Source organism: Exophiala oligosperma (assembly GCF_000835515.1).
Source record: "Exophiala oligosperma strain CBS 72588 unplaced genomic scaffold supercont1.4, whole genome shotgun sequence".
NCBI classification, from domain to species: domain Eukaryota; kingdom Fungi; phylum Ascomycota; class Eurotiomycetes; order Chaetothyriales; family Herpotrichiellaceae; genus Exophiala; species Exophiala oligosperma.
The window spans coordinates 1-23340 of record NW_015622821.1 but is presented as its reverse complement, the minus strand read 5'-3'; the positions used below and the strand labels follow the sequence as shown (position 1 = coordinate 23340).

Genomic DNA, 23340 nt, shown 5'->3' with positions numbered 1-23340 from the left:
TCCCCGGTCGAAACCATGTCTTCACCTCCAGGGTCGCCATTCTCTATGGGCTCCCCCATCAGCCAGACCTCAAACGTCCTGACACCCAGCCGGAAAGTGCAGGCTTTGCTTGCCCAATTTGAGGACTCTGACTCAGACTCGCCCTCTATTGAACATGCGACCTCGCCACGTGCAGCAACGGAACGGGAGAGCGGCATTGCCTCACCGAGAGGAAACCCTAGCATACGAGAGGAGGATACTCGAAATGAAGCCCCGGACGAGGACGAGGATGAGGACCTACCCGTGGCTCCACGTTCAAGAATGGCTGCTCGTTTGCAGGGTCTAAATCCAGTACATCTGCCTGGAGAAACGGACTATGCTACCACAGCTGCAACAGAAACACGTTCAAGTACACCAGAGTCAGACACGGGAGATATTGCACCACCTGAAATGAGAAGAAGGCTTCTCACGAAGCGCAACAGCAGCCCAGTCCACCGTCGTATATCTATATCACCTTCGACTGCATCGGCCGCCTCTCTACCATCTCCTCCTGTTCGTCATGAGCCTGTGCAGGCGAATTCTGACTCGGAAGATGCAGACGACCAATCCAATGTTGGCAAATCTAAATTTTTGGCTCTAGTTGAAAAGCATCGCAAGCAGCGCCTTGAAAAGGAAGCCGAAGAGGAGGACAGGCGCAAGACACGGGAAGAAAAGCTCAAATTTCTTGAGAAGAACAGTCGACGTATGCGAGGCTCCAGTCCAGCAGATGACACTGAAGAGGAAAGCGACAATTCTGGCGTCGAGGGAGCGAAGAAACTTTCAACGCAGACTCGACCAATGCGTAAAGCAAGCAAGAAAGCATTGGAGGAGATGAACAGAGAAACCCAACGCATGAGCCGAAATATGCAGTTGGCCCACCAAGCTCGAACGAAGAAGAAGATCACAAAGGACAGTCTGCTCGCAAGGTTCAACTTTCCCGTTGCTGGCTCCGCTCCGCGGGTCGGGTCTGATCGAGACGATGATCGTCGGGCGACTGGTAGTTCTAGAGCCGGATCAGACAACGAAGGTTCAAGCACCCACGATACCCCGCCAACTAGCCCTGTGCACGAGGATATGCATACAGACAGCTGTGAAAAGACACTCACTGCGGTTGATACATCAACAGTGCCCACCTCAACGCTTCCACATGCCTCGAATTCTCAGCCCGTTATTTCGAGACTTGACAAAGGCAAGGGAAGAGCTCCGTCAGAAGAACCCGTGCCAAGACCTCTACTTGTCCAACGTGTAACCGACCAGATCGACCAGGAGCCATTGAAAGAATTCAGTCCAAGCCTTAAGCCAACGATCAAACCATTCGGGCAGAAAAAGTCTCTGCTTTCCATGCCTAAAGCTGACAGCGACGAGTCAGACTCGGACCTAGAGGTTATTACATCTAAAGGTGACATGAGGAAGTATGCTGCATTCGAACAACTTCCAAAGCGGAAAGCGAAAGAGGCCCCTTCTCACCTTGCTCTCCGATCACTAGCACATATGATCGGTGGAGAGGAGCGGAAGCGCACTATGAATGCAGCAGAAATGGAAGCATCTTTGCGCAGAGCTGCCCGTCTACAAGCCCGACGGGAACGAGAGCAGAAGATTGAAGAGCTCAGGGCGAAAGGTGTGATGATCCAGACCTCTGAAGAACGTGAACGAGAGCAACAAGATGTTGAGGACTTGATTGAGAAGGCTCGCCAGGAAGCGGTCGAAATCCAGAAGCGAGAGAAGGCTCTTGCAAAGAAGGAGGGAAATTATGTCAAGGAGGCCTTCGACGACGATGATAGCGACGATGATGAAGACTTCGAAGTTGACGACGGAGGAAACGCTAGTCAAGATTCCGACGAAGACGAAGACGAAGACGAAGATGGAGATGAAGAGGACACGCATGAAAACGGCAATGAGAACCTGTTGGATGATGAAGCTAGCGAGGAAGATCCAGAGGATGAAGAACAAGCTAGCGATGAAGACCCCGGAACAGAGGATATGGCGGAAGCCCAGGAGGTCGCAGTCACTTCTTCGAGAACGAAACGACAGACTCGAGTACTGAGTGATGATGAAGAGGACGACGACAATGCCCACTCGCCCGAACTGCCAGCTGTCGCCAAAACACCTCAATCCGTCATGCGATCAGCAAGGAAACAGATTCCCGGCTTACAAATGTCTGATGATCTGCCGATGGGTTTGACCCAAGCTTTTGCGGCTACGATGGCGGACTCTCAAACCCAGGACGTGAACGAAGAACAAGATAGTCTACGCATGACTATGGACCTCCCATCGCCCCACATTGCAATGGCTCCAAGAGTGCAACGCCTTGACTCAATCGATGTCATCACGGACAGCCAACCGGCGACCCAGACCCAGCCTCTTAACGTGAACCTCTCCTTCTCCGAGTCACAAAAGGTACCTCAATCTCCAATGAGTGCAGTCGGGACACATGGACTGCAATATACCCCTTCTCAGCCTCAATTCGAGCCAACCCAAGATGGAGGGTTCATGTTGAGTCCGTTTGCTGGTAATCGATTTGCCCTCGAAACCCCTCAGGACGTTGGACCAACTTCGACGGTTGATACTGTGATCCTTCCTCACGATCTCCAAGACAGCCCCATTGTTCAAAGGACAACGAGACTACGACGAGGTCGTGCACAGCCCGATGACAGCGATGACGACGATGTCGAGGCAGGCGTGTCTGCCTTTGAACTCATGCATCGTGCTGCCAAGAAGAAGGGACATCAGAACTTTGACAAGAACAAGTCAAAAGCACGTGAAATCATCGATGAAGCCGCAGAAGAATCAGAGGATGAATACGCCGGTCTGGGTGGAGCAAGCGATGAAGACGCCAACGAGGAAGAGAATGAGGATGACCGCGCCATGATCGACGAAGATACTCAGGTCGGGGTCGGTGACGAAGCGAAATTGGCCAAGCTCTTTGCAGATAGAGAGCGTCAACAAGACGAAGCTGCCGTGTCCAAATTGATGAAGGATATTACAACAGGCGCGCTGCGACGAAAACGTGGCAACGACGACCTCGACCTCTCGGATGAGGAAGATGCGGTGAACAGACGACGCGAAGCCAAGAGAAGGGAATCCGCCAGGATGCGCCGGGAACTTCTGAAAGACGAGGCGGTGGGTAAGATTGCCGAGGACAAGAAGAAGGAAGCTTTCCTCCGAAGTATCGAGGATCGTGATGTGAGCGACGGAGAAGATAGTTTTGACCTCCCACAGACCCAGCCCGAAGAGGAATCACAGGAGAACGCGGCCGAATCCGGAGAGCAAGGAACGACCCAGACAGCAGCACAAATCACGGATGGCTCTCATGATCAACCACTCGAGCAGGCCAAAGAATCTCGACTCAACCAAATCAAGCGCCGCGGCGGCGGCGGCGGGCGTGCACCTGTACCTCTTGGTCGAAGACCAGCCACATTGGCTGAAATCCGAGAATCGGTGTCGTTCTTGATCGAAGAGCCCGACTCGCAAGCGGCCACAATCGATCTTGGCCTTTCGGATTCTGAAGACGAGCCAGAAGCGTACGTCAACTTGGACCGTCACTTCCAGGAAGCCGAAGCCGATGAGAATGCCGAGGATGGTGACGATTTGGGTGACTTTGTCGTCGACGATGACGGTCGGGCCGGAGAAGACGAAGACGCCGACGCCGACGGCGGCTCTTCTTTTAAGAAACCAGGCATCCCTTATAGTGAGACTAGGGCTCCGTATTCGGAACGACGGACAAAGGAGAGGAGGACCAACGTGGTCAATCGGCTGAGCATGCTTCGTCAGGCATCGTCTTCTTCGTCGAGTTCGAGTGGTACGACGAAGATGGCGTTTTACACGTCGACGACGACGAGTGTGTCTTTCGGCAAGGTTCCGAGTCTCTTGCGTCGAGCCACGACGAATTCCAGCCTGGGGAGTATGGCTGAAGGGGCGTCGGCGACCGGGGTCACCCTGCAAAAACCCGAACGTGGCAAGGCGAACGAGGAAAGGGAGTTTGTCAGAAAGGCCGGTGGCGGGCGGAGAAACGCGGTCAACTACAGACCTACGGTGAAGGAGGAGAAGATGAGCCAGAGGGCCGGCATCGTCAAGAAGACGGCTGTCATGAAGAGTAAGAAGGGTGGTGATGGGTTTTTGGGTGGGCTGTTTAGACAGGATAGTTGGGCATGATGCCCGACTTGCCTGCGGAATCAACGAGTATGATTATTATACCTGAACAGAACATATCTACATGGAGTGCTTGGTGTTGATTCACCGCTGGCGATCCCCCCCTTTTTTTGTCTTCTTCAAGTCACTTTCAAACTCAACTCGATCAACTGATCTTCGACCCCCTTTGTTCTCAGGGCGTCCGACCCAAAGCTCACTTTACAGACCTCCAACTCTTTCGTCTTCCACTTGACGGCCTGTGCGTGGTCATATTTCCTCTCCGCCCACTTGGCCAGGCTTTTACGAGTGTTTGCCAACGGTACACCCACGAGGCCTTCTTTGAGGAACAATTCCTCCAACCTGACCAGGGCTTCGATCGCCCGGTCGACCACCACGGTCGGAGGCGCGGGGGCACGTTTGGAAGAACACTCCTTTTCACAGGCGCGCGCGACCCTCAAGGCCTCGTACATGGCCCTCCTCCTCTCGTCACTCCTGGCCCAGAATCCGGTCTTTGGTTCGCAAGCTTCACACCGACAGACGAACCCGTAATGGATTTGTTGCTTCCGCCTTCTCTTCGTCCGGACCTCGGACACGGCCTTGTCGTAGTTGCTGCACAACTCTTTACCTCGAGGGATGTCGCGGACGGCGCGGAACCTCATCTCGTCGGTTTTCTCGTCGTAACAAAATTGCACGTTGGGCACGCACCCGTGGTTGATTCTGCTGGCGAACGGACCCACGGCCGACCCCCCTCGTCCGCCGTCGGCCACGTGGTCGTCCAGGTTGTAGCAGTTGCTGTAGTAGATCGAAACGACCCGGGTCATGCGGGACTTTTGGGCGTCAAACAACTTGAGAAAGATCCTTTGGTCGGCCCGCCCCAACCGGGAAAATTCGCGCTCGATGGCCGCCGGGTCGTCTTCTTCGTGCTTTTGGAGGCGGACGAGAGGCCTCTCCGCCAACAACAGCGTGCCGGCTTTGACTTTGCGCGTGGCAAACACCGCGAGTCCACGGTCGGGGGTCGACACGATCTCGAGCAGATCGTCTTGTGGTGCTGGCGATGGCCGGGCGTCGTCGGCGTCGTGTGTCTCTTGCTCGAGGACACTGAGACGATGGAGAGAATCTCGGACCGCCGTGCCCGTAAAAGAGGGGTTTGTGGTAGTGTGCTGGACATGGACACGGCCACTTTTTTGCTTGGATGGACCGGCAATCTGGTCTTGTAGAGAAAGAGTGTCGAGATGTTGGGAAAGTGTCTGTCGATGGTCAAAAACTTTTGGTCCCGGGTGTGTCAATTTGTTGATGATTCGTACTTACCTGCTCCAATCCGAATGCCTCTGGCACGATCATACTGGCTGTCTTTTCAAGTGAAAGAGACACTTGAGATCCCAACTTGTTTCCCTTCCTACCCATCTTCGCGTCAAGAGGATCACAAACTACGTGGCTCAGCTTCCCTCACCACGTGTCAAAGACATGACATTTGGGAAGCGGGGACCATCATGATGTACATTGCTGCAGTCATGGTTTGGCAACGCATTGTCTGTTGATTATCTTGTGAGGATGCAATGTTAACCATCTGAGTGAGTCCTGAAGACGGACAGGACTTGTTTTTTAGATTTAGTAAGCGACGGAAGATGAGAGAAAGATAAGAACGGCCAGAAAGAGAGTTCCTAGTAGATTTTGTGGATGTCCATCAAAGGGTCATCGTACTAAGTACATTGGACCCGAGATGCCGGATGGGCAAGGAAGCTCCCCGATTGGTGCGGGTGAGGGTCTAGACCCCAAGCCACGCAGCCTTGCCCTCATCCGGGATGGAACAAACCCCTTGTACGAAGCGAAGAGGCTGATTGTCCTCGCAGTGCTCCGTCCGGAGTATGCAAATACGCTATGATTAGCTGAATTTTTTTTTGGCAGGTCCTCCACCACTCTAGAAAGGCATCGAATGAGATTTCCCTAATTGCAGCACATCTTTAACATCCGATTGGGTTCCAGGGTGTCACCGTACTTCAAGGCACTTTCATCGAAGGGCAGCATTCCATGTGTATCGTCACGTCATTCAGAGTCTCGTGGCTCTCAAGCTGCACGGTGACTTCCCTCACGCATTGGACAGAGGAGTCCTCGCGTTCGCAAGGGTTTAGGATGAAGGACGCCACGAGTATCGTTTCCCAGGAAGGCGACTGGACTTTGGAAACGTGCCAGCGTTTGATCCTTCCCTGTTCGGGTATCTCGATATCAAGACCTTGTCCGTGGTCGTCTTCGTTGTCTCTATTTTGAGGCCGGATGCTGTCTTCTTCAATCTGAATGGCTGCATCCGCAAGGTCAATGAGCCATGGATTGCAAGTGCACGTCATACCCCTAGATTTGGTCATCAAGTCCCTGGCTCTCCGTCTTATGCCAGGATGTCGACACTTTTGCGACACGAAAGAGAAGGCCGGAACGACATTCAATTCGAAACTTGAAGGTGGTTTAATCGTGGCCGATAGGGCGTAGTGAATCGTCGCCGCACCATGATGGATGATCTCTCGGAAGTCGTCGGTATGTCGGTCAAACCGGGTTTCCTTGCCGCTCATACAGACAGACAGCTTGATATATGTCACCTTGCAATACACCAGCAATAGTGAGGACAGGTAGTCTAAGAAGTCGGACGCGTTGCTTCGCTGAACTGCCAACCTCGTGCGTTGCCAATCGTCAAGATCTTCCAAAATCTGTCTCTGTCGAGATCTGAGATCTTTTATCTCCTGGGTATTTAGTGAACACTCCGACGAGGTGTCTTGAAGGACCCGGGAAGCCGCGTCCACCAGAGTATATAAGGTCTTCCGTAATTTCTCCATCGAAGGAGGCATACTGACGATGAGAGAAGGTCTCAAGGCACTGTCTTCGCGGACATTGGTGAGCATATGATCTGGAAGTGCGTTGGTTGGAGAAACGAGGGAGGCCAGCTTCGCAAAGAATCGGGAGACGCCTTCCTTGATATCCATATCATCGGGCCAAGTTTGGACTTGTTGTGATAGTTTGACCGACGTTCTGACTAGCATCAATGCACTCTCATTGTTCCACATTTGGAACTCGAAGAGCGCAAACAAGATACATCCCAGGAAAGCTCGCGGGATGTCGATGGTCTTGGTGCTCAACCGATGTCGATACTCTTTGATGGCCCGGCCATGATTTTCCAGACTCCATTGGTAGTTTGACAGGTTTCGAAAATGCGCAAACCCATCTGCACCTGTAGGCCGAGTTCTATGCAGGTCACTCAGGGAGACAAGTGCGGTCCACAGGACAGTGTCGGACAGGCACCAGCGTGGCACCAAATTGGTCCAAAAGTCGACGTCTTTGCTACATTCGCCAGCCAGCATCGGGCCCAGATTTGAAAGGTAATAATCGAACGCCCGGTTTTCCTCGGCATTGCCGTTGGCCAGAGATATTTGAGATCTAGGGCGGGGATTTTGGGCCTTTGGCCCAAAAGTAACGCTTGTCTGAGGTGCCGCGAAGCGATATTCGAGAGTGAGAGGACCCCGGCAGTGACGCTTACTCTTAGCACATTGTCCACAAACGGGCTTTGCTTCATCGCATTTGATGTGTCTCTTTCTGGACATGAACAGTCAATCGATCTGTCAAGGGTCGGGGGACGGACCTATGAACATACTTGCAGGTCAGACATCCACTAGCAGATGTAGGATATCCACATCTTCTATTGCGCTTCGCCCGAGTTGTATGTGGTGATTCGTTTGTCACAGCCATGAATGTGTAGTGGTTATCCCGCTGGGGGTGGCTTGATGAGGAAGCAAACAACGGGCGATTAGTGAAGATTAGGTCTTTCTAGACGAATAGTCTTGTGATCTCTGGTCACATTATTGATTGAAGCAACTGTTGCAATGTCCAAAGGAATGAAGTCCGTGACGAGGTCCAGCCTTACGAGCACAAGAGGATTTTGTTGATGGAGTGATGGAGAGGATGACACTCCGGCCAAGTTTGAGTATGTCAGCAGAATCTCGATAAATCGTCCCAAGCAGGAATAGTGCCACGGGGCGGTTGGAGGCCTTAGATTCACATATCTATTACAGTACATGAGCGAGATGACCCTGTATAGAACAACAGGTTCCCATTGGAAGATGTCAATTCTCGGCCTGAGAAAATGGCGCAACATCAATCATATACAGTCCAAAACTCGCGCAGAATGTACCGACTTCTTTCAAAGGTCTCACAGTATCGCATATCGAGGTCCATTATTGCAGTCTAGCTTGGCCTGAGCCATCAGTGATTACTGTTGAGATGAATCTAGGAATAAAGCATCCTGAAAGCCTCAGGTATCATGCGGTTCAATGTGCATGTCTGCCGTAACACCTCTCCCTTTGGCTGCAAAACTAGAACATGTCCCAAATTCTGACGAGAGGCAGCAAGTCCTTCCTACGACTTGATTTCTGACTTCAAGGCAGAGCATCGGCATGAAAACTGTCCTTTTCAACACAGGGGGCCTGATTCAGGTTTCTCGGGCTAGGATATCTCAAGAACTGTCAATGTGACACACGACAGTCCCAGGATCGATGTGCAACCCACAACCTGTGTTCAACCACCTTCAGGTTGAGCCGTCAACAGTGGCTGGAGCAAAACATCCTCGATGCTCAATACAGCTACCTCGCCCTAAGATCTGCTCCATTTACTACCCATTCTTATTCGCTTTCCGAAAATGAAGAAGACTACAGGCACGGGGATCAGCATCAGGGAGAAGAACCCGAAGATACTGGTACCCCAAGGAATTCCGAGATTGTGGTACAACGGCGTGATGATCAGGGGAAATCTGGGACGTGGTCAGCGAGCCAATATCGGCAGGAAAGTCGTCTCATTGGAAGAGTCTTACGCTCCGGCGAAACACGATCGCAGAAATGCTGTTTCGCAGATTAGTCCTGCATATCGGGAGTGATGGCTTGGAGACTGACTGTTTGCTGCCACGGCACTCGCGGCATACTCCTGAAAAGTGTCCACGAGATAGTTTAGAGCAGCCTGAAAGATGGTAAAGAAACCAAGGCCGGTCAGAACCAGACCAATGACCGGCGCGATCCAAGGATTCCTGAACGGAGTGCAAGTCAGACGGCAACGACTTGAAATAAAAAGCACATGCCTGGACCACTCACGAAGGATCTGCTGTCCAGCCGGTGATGAATAAACCTACCCGAGCTTTGGTCAACAAATGATTCGATCTTCAACTTGTAGCACCTCTTACCACTGGTAAATACCACAGAGCCGAACATCATTGGAGGCAGTCGAAGTTCCGGATTCACCTTGCCAGAGGCCTTGCGGTTGTAAATAAGCTGATTGTATACGTTGATGCCTGCGCCGATGGCAGAGCCAACAAGAAGCGCAAGAAACGGTAGTGTGGACGACATTTGCTCCCAGCCACGGTGCTCGGCAAAAATGAGCGGGATCGCACCTATAGTGTCCCACACAAGGTCGTTAGTCTAGCCTAAGTCATGGCGAGTCAGAGAGTACACGCGCGGAGGAAACGGACCAAGCTGCATGTATAATATCCCGTATGTGAAGCTAGCATACAAGGCCATGAGTGCGCAGATGGGTGTCGTTAGGAGTTGAAATGGTCGGATCAAGAACTGATTGCAGGGGTCAGTGGAACTTTTCTGAGAAGAGCATATTATGACGCAGGAGTTGGTCAGGGACTACCTTCCGAGCCAATTCGCCGATCGAGACATCCCATTCCTCGAATTTGGCGTGCAGTGCCCAGTTACCACTCTCGTGTCGAAGGCGGCGGGCCTTGTAAACCAATAACCGCGGCGGATATGACTCGTCGAGGAAGATTGTGTCGAGGACAAGAACGACAATCTGGAGGATCCCGGTAAAGTATTCGGTCCACCGCCAGCGAAGATGAGGCTGAACCACGAAAGCAGCGCCGACGATGGGACCGATGCTAGGTCCGAACACGACGGCCATGGCGTAAGCCGCCATTGCAACACCTCTCTGAGACGACGGAAACAAATCACTCAGTACACCTCCAGTATTTGTCACTGGCGCTGAGGCGAAGAAGCCTGCAAAGAAGCGCGTAATCATGATAGTCTGGACGTCCTTGGCCGCGCCACTCGCAAATGAGAAGCACACTGCGATGAACATGGGCGGTAAAACGGCGAGTTTACGTCCATAGACTTCCGAGAGAGGCGCCCACAACAAAGGTCCGATTCCAAATGCGAACAGGAAGAGCGTGGTGCCCAGAGTAGCCGTCTGCATGCCGATTCCGAATTGGTGAGCCACTTGTGCTGTACCGGCACTATAGGCCGAGCTCCCCCATGTCGCCGACATTGTAGTGAATCCGTACAACGCCGTGGTCACGACCTTTTTCTTCATCGACCAGTTCAACGCGCGGTACGGGTCATTGGGCCCGTCAAAGTCAACCAGGGTCTCAACCGTTGTCTTTTCGTGTTCCAGAGGGTGTGAAAAGCTAGCAATGACTGGTCGAGTTCGAATCGTGGACAGCACTGTTTCGACAGAAGTCACTGCTCGAGTCAATGCCCCATCAGCGGTGGTGATCCCAGAAGCATTCTTCGAGCGCCGCCGCTTCTCACTTGAGCCGTCTTCTTTGCGGCCTGAGGATGGTACTCGATCGCCATAGTATGGATTGGTTGTCTGAAGGGCCAGAGTCGACATGCATTCTTCGTCGGACCAATCATTCTCACTCGGTGCGTCCAACCGAACAGCGCGACGCTCAGGGTCGCCAGCGGGAACGTCGGCCATTGGGGCTATATTGTCGCCTGGGGCTGCTGTATATTGATCACGAAGTGTTACTGCTTCCTCTCCCTCAAGCATCAATAGGAGCTGCCGTTCTGTTTATGTAACGTTCAGACCGGCATTGACTTTTCATTCCACCAGGTTCGTGGATTCGAGGTTTGACATCCTGCCAGTGCCCGGACAAGGATGCCAAGGCTGATAGTCGAAGCCTAGAGGAGACAGCCTTTGCGAATTTGTCCGTGTCAGACATTGATTCGGTTCTTGGTGCTGTGCATTGACGCGAGCTCTCCAAATGGGCCTAATAGTCCGAAAGTGTGTTTTGGTGGTGGCTTGACCCAGTTCGTCGGTGTTTGGGCTCTTTTCAATCGGAGAAGGTGATCAGAACTTGCAACATTTGGCAATGGCAGGAGGAGGAAACAGGCCCGTTCACGCTGTGACACCCTTGGCGTTATGTGATCCCAGATACTCCCTGTGCACACGGTATGGAGCGCTCCTTACAGATACTCATCCTGGATTCTTCCTCCCCAGCGTCATGGACATAGCATCACACCCCAATATTTCGGCGTGGACAGCATCATACTCTCTGATCCGTATCACGTGCGTGGGCTTCATACTAACAGAAAAATACCGAAATTACGGAGTAGTAACATGCGCTTTGGGGCCGAGTCCGAGGAGGCAACAGAGGAGCAAAAAGAAGGGCTAGTATCGTATTGTGTAAGTACGGAGTATGAAGGTTGTCACCGAAGGAGATCTATGGGACTATGCTATCCCGGAAGGAGAAGGAGCATGGAGTGCCATTTCCGGCAACTCTGACGAGGGCTCAACAGAACAGCGCATCATTTTTGGTTATAGCAGGTATAGCAGGACTCATGTCAGCCATATCAAATAATAAACACAGGCTTGTTCGCGGCGAGAACCTCTGTCCACCGTCTCTCGCCATGACATTTCCACAACATCTGTAGAGTTGAAAGCGCAGCTGGGATATTATGGAACTTCGTCTGAGAATGTATCTGTGTCAATCTCTGGGTGAAGAAACATCGGTGCTCGTACGTTGAACTCTCGGCTGCGGCAATGAAGTACGCCCAAACGAGTGCGTGATGGCCCGGTTGATGCAACGGGATCTGCAAACATAGTAGACGAAGCTCTTCAAGCGCATCTACCGTGGACGCGTGCGGCGGGCTGATGGTGGCACGTGTGAGGTATATCTTGCATGCGAGACGGATGGCGGTTTTCAACGTGTTGATCTGTGGCACGAGGGTTGGGAAGAAAACTGCAGTGTTGGAGATGAAGCCGAGATACTTGTCCACCGCAGACAGAGTGGATGTGCCCATTCCCTCTCCCAAGAGCGGTTGCGCGAAGAGAGTCATCATCAGGCTCTGCTCTTCCAGGAAAGAGTGAATGGCAGACCCCTGGCCAGCGGCACTATTCGCGTCCATAAGATGTTGAAGAAGCCGAAAAAGATATGGTAGGTTGGTACCACCCGTGACGGTTTCGCCCGTCAGAAGAACGAGGATGGTCACCCAGGCCGAGATGTCAGAGAGATTGAAGGCATCGGTTCGCTTTCGAAGATCGCGGATGATTGCTTGCAACCTCGCATCGGCGGATTCCTGAGATTCGCCATGTTGACGGGCGAGATGGTACATCGACACGACCGAGACCGCTTGCCGGACCAGGTCGTCTTCGACGGCCATAGGAAGGATGAGGTCACGATATCCATTGAATTTCCCATCGAAGACGACCATAACCGGTGCAATGGCCTCCGAGAAATGAGCAAACAGCTCTCGCGGCCGAGCATCCAGGCTCACCAGTGCTTGCGATGGACTGCATGTATTGCTGAATGCATGGCTTGGGCTATGACTTAGCAGCTGCATATCATCGTCAAAATCCGGTCCTGTCTCGTCGGAACTCGCCGGACATTCCGCTACCTCTTCCACGAACCCCGATTCGCTAGAAGTGCTGAAGAGCGTTCCTAGATACTGTTCTAGGGTATTGGGAGAAGCCGCAATCATGTCGCTCGCACTGCTCCAGGAATTATCGAGTTCGTCACGTGGGCATTGGGACGAGAGCCAACTTTCATCTTCTTCCTCGGTTGCGCTCCTCGTCAGCGACCCATCCGGCCATACTAAGGCTGGAGCTTGGGTTGACGCGGAACGGTGAGGTGTGCGCCTTGCTCCTTTGGCGCTCGGTACTGTCTGACCCTTGTGCTTGCCGCGAGTGGCAACTCCGGAAATGAATCTGACCTCGATGCCATAGCCGGCGCAATCTAAACCGCGATCGCGACACTTGTTGCAGTGCGGTCGTGTCCCATCACACTTGACGCGACGACGTGAGCAGTTGTGACAACCTGGACCACGGTTAATTGAGGAAACGTAACGACCCATGCAGACAACTGCACTGACCTGACTTCAATTTTGGCATGTTCCGCGCTGCAAGTTCATGTCTCGTATGTCGACATGTTGAACCATACGCCGCTTGCCCTGCATTTACAGAACACAACAACAAATTGTTCTTCGCTTTGGGCTTGAACACCTTCTCAGAAACGACTTGGAACGATTGGGGGTTGACGTTATGAGAAGGGTCCACCAGCACGCTTGAATGACAGATCTTGCGCCCTATCTCGAGCGCTTAGGCCTTGAGCAATACCTCGATGCATTCCTGAGTGAGGGGTTTGACACTTGGGAAACTTTGACCGATATACAGGAGAGCGATTTGTGAGTGCCCAAGCCTTCCCCCCTCTCCCCCGGCTTAAGTTCCCTGCTAACAAAGTTCAAGTGACGCACTCAACGTCAAGCTCGGCCATCGTAGGGTAAGTTGTGACTATGTATAGCTGCTTTGATCTTCTGGACTGCTAACACTTCGCCAAAGAAACTCCAGCGGGCTATAGCAGATTATCGCGGCATCCCATATGAGCGCCTCATTGGTTCTCCCGCCCAGGAGCCGCTTTCGGAAGCCGCTAAGGCAGCCGAGAGCGGTGCGAATCCAGCGTTAGCCGTAGAAAGAGCACCAGGATTGGCTCCTGAGGCCAAGAGGAAGTATAGACGTCACCCGAAGCCAGATGAGAATGCGCCTGAGCGACCCCCTTCAGCATACGTGATCTTCTCCAACAAAGTGCGAGAAGAGGTTAAGGATCAAAATCTGTCTTTCACCCAAATTGCCAAGCTGGTCGGCGACCGGTGGCAGAAGCTAGATCCAGGAGGTAAAGAGCCGTTCGAAGCCCAGGCCAACGCCGCTAAAGAGAGGTACAACATACAACTGTCGACGTATCGCAAGACGGATGCATACAAGGAATACATGCAATACTTGGCAGATTTCAAGAGCAAGCATGGACAGCCCGCGGAGCCAAAAAGACCTAAACTCGAAGCTGAATCTAGTGGGAGCATCATATCAACCAAGTCATTAGAACTCCAACCTGAAGCTGTGCCTCAGGCCTCTGGACACACTCGAGGTGGCTCTGTGGGATCTGTTGCATCTTCATCGCTTACTGGCGGAGCTATGCAATCAACTCCTTCCGTACCCGTGATGCCATCGCGCCCGCCACTGCCTTCCTCCCGCAGCGGTTCGCCTCCCATTCCTGCGACTAGAGAATACTTCCGCCCAGGACTGTTATCAAGCCACAGTTCTGTCTCAGATGAGTCGACTACTGTGCGAAGTGAGTTGCCAGAACCGGTAATGCGGACGGCAGCTCTTTCCCTGGGGGCTGGTGCCTCGGTGCCACCACCACTATCAGCACAAACTGCCACTGCTTCGCCAACGGAAAACATGACAACTCCCGACCATCTCGAACGTTCTAGAATAGCATACTTTCTTCAACAGCAGAATCCCCCCACACCCCCCTTCGGCCCTCAAGGAATCATGAGTGCCCCGGCTCACTTGTCGCCTACAATGCAGGAGATGACCTGGAGACAGCAGCAGCGAGGCTCCGATCCCAGAGCAGCATACCAGGAGATGCCGAGGACACTGCATGCTTCACTCCCCTACAACACCGCGACACACCAATTCCAACACCCATCACGATTACCAATGATGTCGTCAGACCGACCACCAGACTTTTCGCAAGGCGCAAGCATGCGGACGCTACCACCACCCCGGCCACCATCCACCACCAGCCAAGCCTTGTCTCAATTGGGCTCACCTTCGCTGGGCGAAGAGCCACCGTATTTCCGACGACCTGTGCGAGAAGACGCACGACCTCAATTAGATCGGTCAGAGAGCGATGCCGCCAGCACCCTGGCTGGGCTAGCAGCTGGAGTTCCCCGGTCGGACACAGCGAAACCTATAAAGCCTCCTCCCCCACACACAGCGCCCTAGCATGCGGCACTTGCAGCGACGGGACTGATTTCCCAACGACGATATGATGAGAAAACACTGGCGTCATTAAGTTTGAAACTTCACGCCTCTTGGAAGAGAAGCCTTCCTGAAGCGTTTTGAGCCGCAGAGTCTAAAGAGTGCCGACCTTCGGGTTTTCTCTCCACGTTATCCATGCTTGTAAAATCTGTTCCTTGTCACTTTTTTTATCCTTCTTTGCTCTGCTCCTACTTCATGGGAACGTCCAAGGCAATATCTTGGCTTGATCAAAATACTACATTCCGGAATTGACCGAGAATTTAGAACCCTCTTTGGGAGATGTCCGAAGCAGCATATCCCTTAGGTGGAAGCAACTTTGGATAGACCGAGAAATTGACATCGCATTCACAACAGAAGTATATCTTTCAGAATCTCCTATAGTCCAGCACCTGATTTGTTTACAGTACATTTTCGATCTATTGCTCGTGTTGAACCCCGGACTCCAGGGATTCAAGGATATCCTGCAGGTTTGCTGATAGCCGAAATGGCCGTCACGTGAGGTCTCCAAGTATCCATTGTCGTATTCGTACTCGTCCTAGGGCTAGGGCTACGGCCGGGGTTAGGGTTAGGGACCACCCCCAGAACAAGGCAGACCAGAATGGCCAGCATGCGATTAGCAGACTTGAGTCAGGGTTACAGTGTAGTAGAAAGCACACTCATACTGTAGCATCTCGATCGAAGCGGGGGGCTTGTTTATCGGCTTGCTCCCCCAGAGGCCGCGATAACCGGCAGGGACCAGGCTGTCAGGTAGCCTTATCGTCAAACACGAAGGTGCAGAGCTTCATTTCAGAGTCGACGAATAAGGAGGGGGTTTTAAGCATTCTACTTAGGCTTGATCTGCCTTGAGGCCTGAGAAGAGTGGGATAGAGGCATGACAAGCTAGTCGTAGGGCCTTGTTATGGCAGAGTGAAGGGGCGTCGATCATGCCATTTAGCGTGTTCCATGCTGCAGCCAACCACAAATAGGCATCCGTCTCCCATCTCACGACCTCATCTTAATGTCAACACCAGCACCATCGTCCGTGTGCGTTTTCCATCATGGATTCGCTTTTCTTTTGTCCCTAGCATTGTCACCCATTTCATGCATCGTATCAGTCCATGTTTCATTAATTCCGGCTCAATTTCCCCCAAGCGCCAACCTAAGTCTGCATGAGCACCATAACAGCCTTGTTCTCCCGTCTTCCACCCAATGGAGCAGCTGAACATGCTTTTTCTTTTTAGATGAGCAATACCGAATGTTCCTCGGCTGCTTGGCTCACACTGCTTTCTTCTCGAATCACTGCCCTGCACAGACATGTGCCCTCGAATATTTCAATTGAACCTTGGTTATCTACCTTCTCGAATTGTCTATGTCTCCGTGACATTCCCGGTCTTTGACGTCCCTCAACGGGTCCTTCAATATCAATGATCGTCACCGAAGGGTTCCAGTGTATCATCGCGTTATGTTTGTCTTGATTCCCTGCAGACCTCATGCATAGAGCATTGGATCCGCTCCGTGGTATCAGGGAAGACTTCCACCATGATATACATATATAAGCACAGGGCAAGTATGTTCTCTCAAGCAACTTTTCCATCATTATCATCATCATCATCATTCACTCATTTTTTTTGTCTCAACGACAGTATCACGGTCTCTACCTCCCCATTGCCAGCACAACCGCCATTCTTTTGTAGTTTTTATTCAAAAACGTCCATTCTTTTCCTCCATCAACCATGCATTCTCTTACGGTTGCGCTGGCACTCTCTGCCCTGGCATCGACTTCGCTGGCGAAGCCCATACCCGCCCCTGAGGCCTCAGTCAACACAAAGAAAGGTTTCACTGTCAATCAAGGTCCCGCAAAGCCTTACCAGGCCGGTCCTGTTCAGCTGTTGAAGACCTACAACAAGTACAATAAGCCTGCCCCTGCCGATGTCAGCAACGCTGCAACTAGTAATGGCTCTGTCACTGCTACTCCTGAGCAATACGATGCCGAATATCTTTGCCCTGTCTCCATTGGTGGTCAGACCTTGAATTTGGATTTTGATACAGGGTCCAGCGACTTGTAAGTATGACTAAATGTTGCACCCTAGAAATGGATGTTGACCATAAACAGGTGGGTTTTCTCCTCTGAGCTGTCAAGCTCTCAGAGCCGTGGTCACAGTATTTATGATCCAACCAAATCTTCCACGTCGAAGGAACTTTCTGGGGCCACTTGGAACATCAGCTACGGCGATGGCTCTGGCGCCAGTGGCAATGTTTACACCGATACTGTCGATGTCGGAGGCACTACCGTTACGAGCCAAGCTGTTGAATTGGCGGAGACAATTAGTGCGCAATTCCAGCAGGACCAAGACAACGATGGCTTGCTGGGTTTGGCTTTCAGCTCGATCAACACAGGTGAGTACTACCGGCAACTGCCTCGTAGTCGTTATTAACTTGAAACAGTCAAGCCTCAGCAACAAACCACTTTCTTCGACACGGCCATTAAAGAAGGTGTTCTTGAAGCAAATGTCTTCACTGCCGACTTGAAGAAGGGCGCTCCTGGCTCTTACGACTTTGGCTTCATTGATAGCAGCAAATATACTGGCGACATCACCTACACAGCCGTGAACAATGGCCAAGGATTCTGGGAGTTTACTGGCACCGGTTATGGTGTTGGAAATGGCCAATTCCAGTCCAGCAGCATCGATGCGATCGCTGACACGGGCACCACTTTGATCCTCGTCGACGATGACATTGTCTCTGCATACTATGGTGAGGTCAACGGTGCTCAGTATGATAACAGCCAAGGTGGCTATACCTTTGATTGTTCATCCGATCTTCCCGACTTCATCTTGGGCATTGAGAATACTAAGTTCACCGTCCCTGGATCCTTTGTCAACTTTGCCCCTATCACCGACGGCTCCTCAAGTAAGGCATTCCACAATTTGGGCACGGTCTACTGCTAATCATGTTTCCCAGCATGCTTCGGAGGCATCCAGAGCAACCAGGGGTTGGGCCTTTCCATCTATGGAGATGTTTTCCTCAAGGCTGTCTTTGCCATCTTTGACAACGACAACCTTCAGCTTGGATTTGCGAACAAGGGTCTGTAGAAGACGAGTTCTCTCTGAATTCCTTGACCCTTAGACTCTGCTTGGGCTGGGTCCAGCTGTCGTAGCGTTGGCAGATGCTGCGACCTACATGCACATGAGGGTAGGAGCAGCTATTGTGGGGGGTTTTCAACTTTCCAAGTATATATCCGCGGTGCAGAAAGAATACGCAAATAGTAAGGATTAAAATGGGAATCATGTTATCATCACTCTGCTATCATAAGACGAATAGAAATGGGATTGTTGAAAGAGTTGATAGATGATGAATTCAAGCTGTTGTTCGAGTACGTCATTGTGGGGGAGAATTTGTTCGTCACCACCTGCATAATGCGCATTCTTGAAATCAGCTTCATAAACACGAAACGATCTCTTTTTCCCACACAAGTCATCCTTGTACCTTGCTGGCAAGAGACTTGGCATTTTCCCAATGTCAGCCTGGTAAATTCTCAATCTTGTTATATGCTGCGGCGCGGCGATTCCGATTTTGCCTGACCAAGTCTCTCTTCGTAAGCGAGCTCAGTCCAGTCCATATACCTACCTACACAGCAGACTCCTCTGTCTTGCTTACACCCGACAAGATGGTCACCACAACGACCTCGTGTTCTGTCGACAACAACGACGGCCCTGGTGGCTTAGCTTTTTCCGAACCTTCCAAACCTCAAGATCGTGCTGCGCGTGATCTTCCTCCAAAATCCTACGCGCAAGCTCTCGACGCCGAAAACAATGACACTCCAAAGTTCGGAGGCAAGGAGGAGGTGGATAATGGCTCTGCTGTCAATGGGAATGGCACTCGTCGACAGGTCAATGGCCACACATCGTCGGAGGTGAAGAAAAAAGTAGATGACGAAAAAGTCCTCTACCAGGAGCACAAGGGACAGAATGGAGAGAGCTCGTTGACGAGCATCAAGCCGAGCGAAGAGTATGAGAAGAGTCTGCGCCACAGTGTGAAGACGGCGCCCCAGAAAGAAGTCGGACCTGGCAAGGTAAAGAAGCGACAGGACACGACCAGTACGAGTACACATCCAGCAGCAAATCTCGCCAGTGGACGGCAAGCTGGGGCTGGATGGCAGACTTCTGCGTATGATTTGGTTCCCCCCTTCTCGTAATTGTTTGACACGGGCTGATGTTGACACCTATCCATAGGATACGCTGGGCTCCTCTCAATGTCCCCTTGCAACGACGTCTTCAAACCCTCGCAGTGCTGTGGCATACCACGACCATTCCTATATTCCTGTCCCTCTTTTTCCTCCTCTGCGCCATTCCATTGACCTGGCCTCTCTTGATCCCCTACCTCCTCTACATTGTGTTGATCAGCGAAGAGGCTACGAATGGGACACTCTCACGACGGTCGAGTTGGCTGAGACGAAGCAAGTTCTGGTCCGCTTTTGCTAGTTACTTTCCTGCCAGGTTGCACAGGACGGTGGAACTGGAACCCACGAGGAAGTACATATTCGGGTACCACCCGCATGGGATCATATCACATGGAGCGTTTGCCGCGTTCGCGACAGAGGCGTTGGGGTTTGGGGACCTGTTCCCCGGCATCACGAACACGTTGTTGACGTTGGACACCAACTTTCGAGTCCCCCTGTACAGAGAGTACGCTCTTGCTATGGGCCTGGCCAGCGTAAGCAGGGAGAGCATTGAGAATTTGCTGAGCAAAGGCGGCCACAACGGTGAAGGCATGGGTCGTGCCGTGACGATTGTGATCGGTGGTGCCAGGGAGAGTCTAGACGCGAAGCCTCATTCTCTCCGGCTGGTTTTGAAGAGTCGAAAGGGATTTGTGAAGCTGGCGATCAGGACGGGCGCAGACCTCGTCCCTGTGTTGGCGTTTGGGGAAAACGAACTATACGAACAAGTGGACAGCGTAGAGCATCCGTGGATCCACAAGATGCAGATGGTGATCAAAAAGGCAATGGGATTCACCGTACCTTTGTTTCATGCCAGGGGGATTTTCAACTACGATGTCGGTCTCTTGCCGTATCGGCGCAACGTCAATGTGGTTGTGGGCAGACCCATCAAGGTCGTGCAACAAGGTGGTCGGGATGGGAAGGTAGATGAAGCTTACCTTGATCAGATGCATCAGCAGTACACGGACGAATTGCTGTGGCTGTGGAATGAATATAAAGATACGTTTGCCAGGGAGAGAAAGGGTGAGTTGGAGATCGTGGAATAAGAAATAAGAATGACGAGCCGGGTTCGAACATGGACAGGGTGTGTATTATTTGTATAGTATTTTATCGGGTGGGAAGGATCAGGTAGCAACCATTATGATAATTGAAGCAGGTCTACAGTCCACGATCGGTGCTTGGAAGAGGCAAATGACCTCAGCTCACCTAATAGCGAGGACCGAATTTGTCCCTTCCTCAGATCAGTCCTTGTGGCCTTTTTAGGAACGCAGAAGTACGTTTCAACCACTGAACTTCTCATCTCCTCATACAACCGACCTCACCATCACGGCCTACCTAGGAAAAGTTCTAGTTCATCTATTCGTATTGTTTCATCATGCCACCGAAACGGCCCTCTCGTAAAAGCATTGCCGCACAATCAAAGTCGTCTTCTCGTCGATGCCGGAATGAGGTTGCTGCTGCTGGAGCCGATGATGATTATGGTGCGAACGATGTGTCGATGATGGAAGGTGATATGGACCTCAACGATGGCGACGCCGAGAGTGGGACCGAGAGTAATGCAAATGATTTGCGAGACCTCGAAGAGAGCCTTAAGATGAGCATGGTCGTTGATGTGAGTTATTCGCCGGAAGTGTCTGGGACTATCAAAGATAAGTCGAAAACTGACAATTTGCGTGGAACTTGTGTGATTAGACCGGCCTGAGGAAAGAACAGAGACAACGTCATCTCGAAACCGACTTTGAGAATCAGGTTTGTGTCGTGCAGGAAAAGATCGAGGAGAGGAGTGAAAGAAGAAAAAGAGAGGTGTAAGTGCTGCTGCTACCTCTCTTGTTAACTGCCCAGTGTCACTTTTCCCAGATTCACCCTTTTTACTGTGAAAAGGGAAGCGAGGCATCTCTCTCTACCCATCATCCTTCCCTTGTTGCGACACGGATTCGTCAGTGCTGACACATCCTGCTCTTCCCAGCGACCATATCCAAGATGACTTCTTGACGAGACTGCTTACTTTGTCACGTCGCAAGTCTGAATTGGAGACCCAGATCATCAAAGAGACCCAAGAACTAGCCGATGCGTACCTTGGGCTAAAGGAGGAATTTGAAGCGGTGCTCCAAGGAAGGCATGAAGATGTCAACGAGGCAATCACCTCATTGATCAAATTGGAGGACGCCGCTCCTCCGAAGAATTCATCATGAGATGCTATTCCAAATACCTTGCAAGACCTTACTGGATGATGTCGTCGTTGATCACAGGTCGAGACACATGAATATGACACAACTTATGGACTCTAGGCAGGTAATCATCCCTCTTCAAGAGCGAACAAGACCTTGATGAATAGACTGCACCCTTGACAGCCAACATAGATCTCTCCATGCTGACTCTCATTGTCAAGATCGGTCTCGGTCAAAACATAACCTTGTTCATCACCACACCGACAACTCTTGGACCAGATATTTTTGTGCCCGTCATGTTGCAAGTCTTCGAGGTCAAAGACTTCGACACCGATATGTGTATCCTTTTCGTTCGTCACAGAACCCTCCTTTTTGTCAAGTGTTTCATTATAAATCCTTCGCTTTCTGGGATCTGCTAGGACTTCGTACGCAATGACAATATCATCGATCGAATACACCGGAGGGGAACTATCATGGAAGGGGGGCTTTTGGTGTTGTTGTTTCTTTGAGAGAGATACGTGTGCTGCCTTGTCCGGATGATGGATCAACAATGCATTCCGGTATGCTGATTTGATGTCTTCTTGAGACACGCGGCTCCAGTCCGCACCGCGCGGGAGTTGGAGGACGTCGTAGTGGGTATGGGTTGTTGTTTTCTGATGAGTGGTGGACATGGAATTCTCGGGAGTCTCGGACAGGAGATCACATGCGTGTCGATCAAAAGGTCGGAAGAGCACCCAAAATAGAGAAGGATGAATAGATGGTTACGAGTACGGAGCACGAACGAAGTTGTGATTTGAGGCTCTTTCTGCAATACTCGTTGGGGTGGTGGCGCGCCACAGGGCACTATAACAACAGGGGTCGGTCGATCATCGTTATTGTTCTTGTTCCTTGATTCTGCAACCAGCGTGTAAACGGTGTTTCTGCTGACAATGCGTTTGCAAACAGAGGGTATGAGTACGAACAGACGCTGATCATGGCGACACTCATTACATCCTGCTGGATCCTGATTGTGGGGAGTTTTGTCGCTTCGACTCCAAGTTTTTCTACGCCTGGACGTCATCGCCTTCCCACTGTTCCCTCCTTCTCCTCCTCTGGGGTGTGTTCAGGGCCCTGACCTGGCCTGGGCATGTTATGATGATGATGTGGTCTTTTGAGGAGCAACTCGTATGTATTATACATTCGTACGAGGTACTGATTCACTTTTCTTTTCAAGTCTGACACTGGGGAGAACCGTGTATCACCAAACTTGTACTTGTATTTGTATACAATTAGGTAGGCCGGTGCCGGTTTTCTTCTTCCATGCGTATGTTTTGTACTTGTCCTTTGGAACTTGTCTCGTGCCCACCTTTTGAAAACGAAAAGACAAGCTTCTCTCCGAGTCACTCGTCATGGCCAGCGACGACGAATTCGAGCCAGACTCTCGTCAACGAAACTACAGAGCACCCTACACCGCCCGACACCCTATCCCTACCGTCCAAAAGTACAAGGCCGAGCGAAGTGAATTGAAGGGACAGCAAGAAGAGGCCGAGTCCGCACAGCACGACGATGAGGATGATTCCAAGGTGAAACGAGCCTACCACGCCGCCAAGGGCGTAATCACCGGCGACGAGCCTCCGAGGTCCAGGCATGACCCGTACAGGACCGAGAATCGAAACGTTCAAGGCGCAGACACCCATGCCGAACCACGAGAAAGGCCCGAGGCTTCACAAGGAGAAGGAGAAGGAGACGAGCAGAATGAACAACAACAACAACAACAACAACAACAACAAC

General features: G+C 51.6%; 7 protein-coding genes across 7 annotated transcripts; 3 read left to right on the top strand and 4 right to left on the bottom strand.

Moving 5' to 3' along the window:
* Positions 1–15: 15 nt before the first annotated feature.
* Positions 16–4271, top strand: PV06_04159 (uncharacterized protein; the record flags this gene model as incomplete). The annotated part of the gene is made up of 1 exon (XM_016405016.1): positions 16–4271. The coding sequence occupies one exon, from the start codon at positions 16–18 to the stop codon at positions 4168–4170; it is 4155 nt and encodes a 1384-aa protein (XP_016263222.1). The 3' UTR covers positions 4171–4271.
* Positions 4139–5810, bottom strand: PV06_04158 (uncharacterized protein). The gene is made up of 2 exons (XM_016405015.1): positions 5455–5810; positions 4139–5393 (listed from the first exon to the last, which is right to left on the bottom strand). Exons 1-2 carry the CDS (start codon positions 5548–5550, stop codon positions 4287–4289), a joined length of 1203 nt encoding a protein of 400 aa, XP_016263221.1. The 5' UTR covers positions 5551–5810; the 3' UTR covers positions 4139–4286.
* Positions 5791–8111, bottom strand: PV06_04157 (uncharacterized protein). Its single transcript, XM_016405014.1, has 2 exons — positions 7781–8111; positions 5791–7722 (listed from the first exon to the last, which is right to left on the bottom strand). The coding sequence occupies exons 1-2, from the start codon at positions 7873–7875 to the stop codon at positions 6144–6146; spliced, it is 1674 nt and encodes a 557-aa protein (XP_016263220.1). The 5' UTR covers positions 7876–8111; the 3' UTR covers positions 5791–6143.
* A 446-nt stretch (positions 8112–8557) lies between these two features.
* Positions 8558–10869, bottom strand: PV06_04156 (uncharacterized protein; the record flags this gene model as incomplete). The annotated part of the gene is made up of 7 exons (XM_016405013.1): positions 8558–8932; positions 8993–9020; positions 9072–9202; positions 9267–9300; positions 9356–9562; positions 9641–9737; positions 9808–10869. 7 exons carry the CDS (start codon positions 10867–10869, stop codon positions 8776–8778), a joined length of 1716 nt encoding a protein of 571 aa, XP_016263219.1. The 3' UTR covers positions 8558–8775.
* Positions 10870–11562: 693 nt separating this feature from the next.
* On the bottom strand, positions 11563–13388 carry PV06_04155 (uncharacterized protein). The gene is made up of 2 exons (XM_016405012.1): positions 13263–13388; positions 11563–13207 (listed from the first exon to the last, which is right to left on the bottom strand). The coding sequence occupies exons 1-2, from the start codon at positions 13279–13281 to the stop codon at positions 11745–11747; spliced, it is 1482 nt and encodes a 493-aa protein (XP_016263218.1). The 5' UTR covers positions 13282–13388; the 3' UTR covers positions 11563–11744.
* PV06_04154 (uncharacterized protein) lies at positions 13082–15171 on the top strand (the record flags this gene model as incomplete). The annotated part of the gene is made up of 3 exons (XM_016405011.1): positions 13082–13574; positions 13636–13669; positions 13729–15171. Exons 1-3 carry the CDS (start codon positions 13459–13461, stop codon positions 15169–15171), a joined length of 1593 nt encoding a protein of 530 aa, XP_016263217.1. The 5' UTR covers positions 13082–13458.
* A 7787-nt stretch (positions 15172–22958) lies between these two features.
* Positions 22959–23308, top strand: PV06_04153 (uncharacterized protein; the record flags this gene model as incomplete). The annotated part of the gene is made up of 2 exons (XM_016405010.1): positions 22959–23162; positions 23210–23308. The coding sequence occupies 2 exons, from the start codon at positions 22959–22961 to the stop codon at positions 23306–23308; spliced, it is 303 nt and encodes a 100-aa protein (XP_016263216.1).
* Positions 23309–23340: the final 32 nt, after the last annotated feature.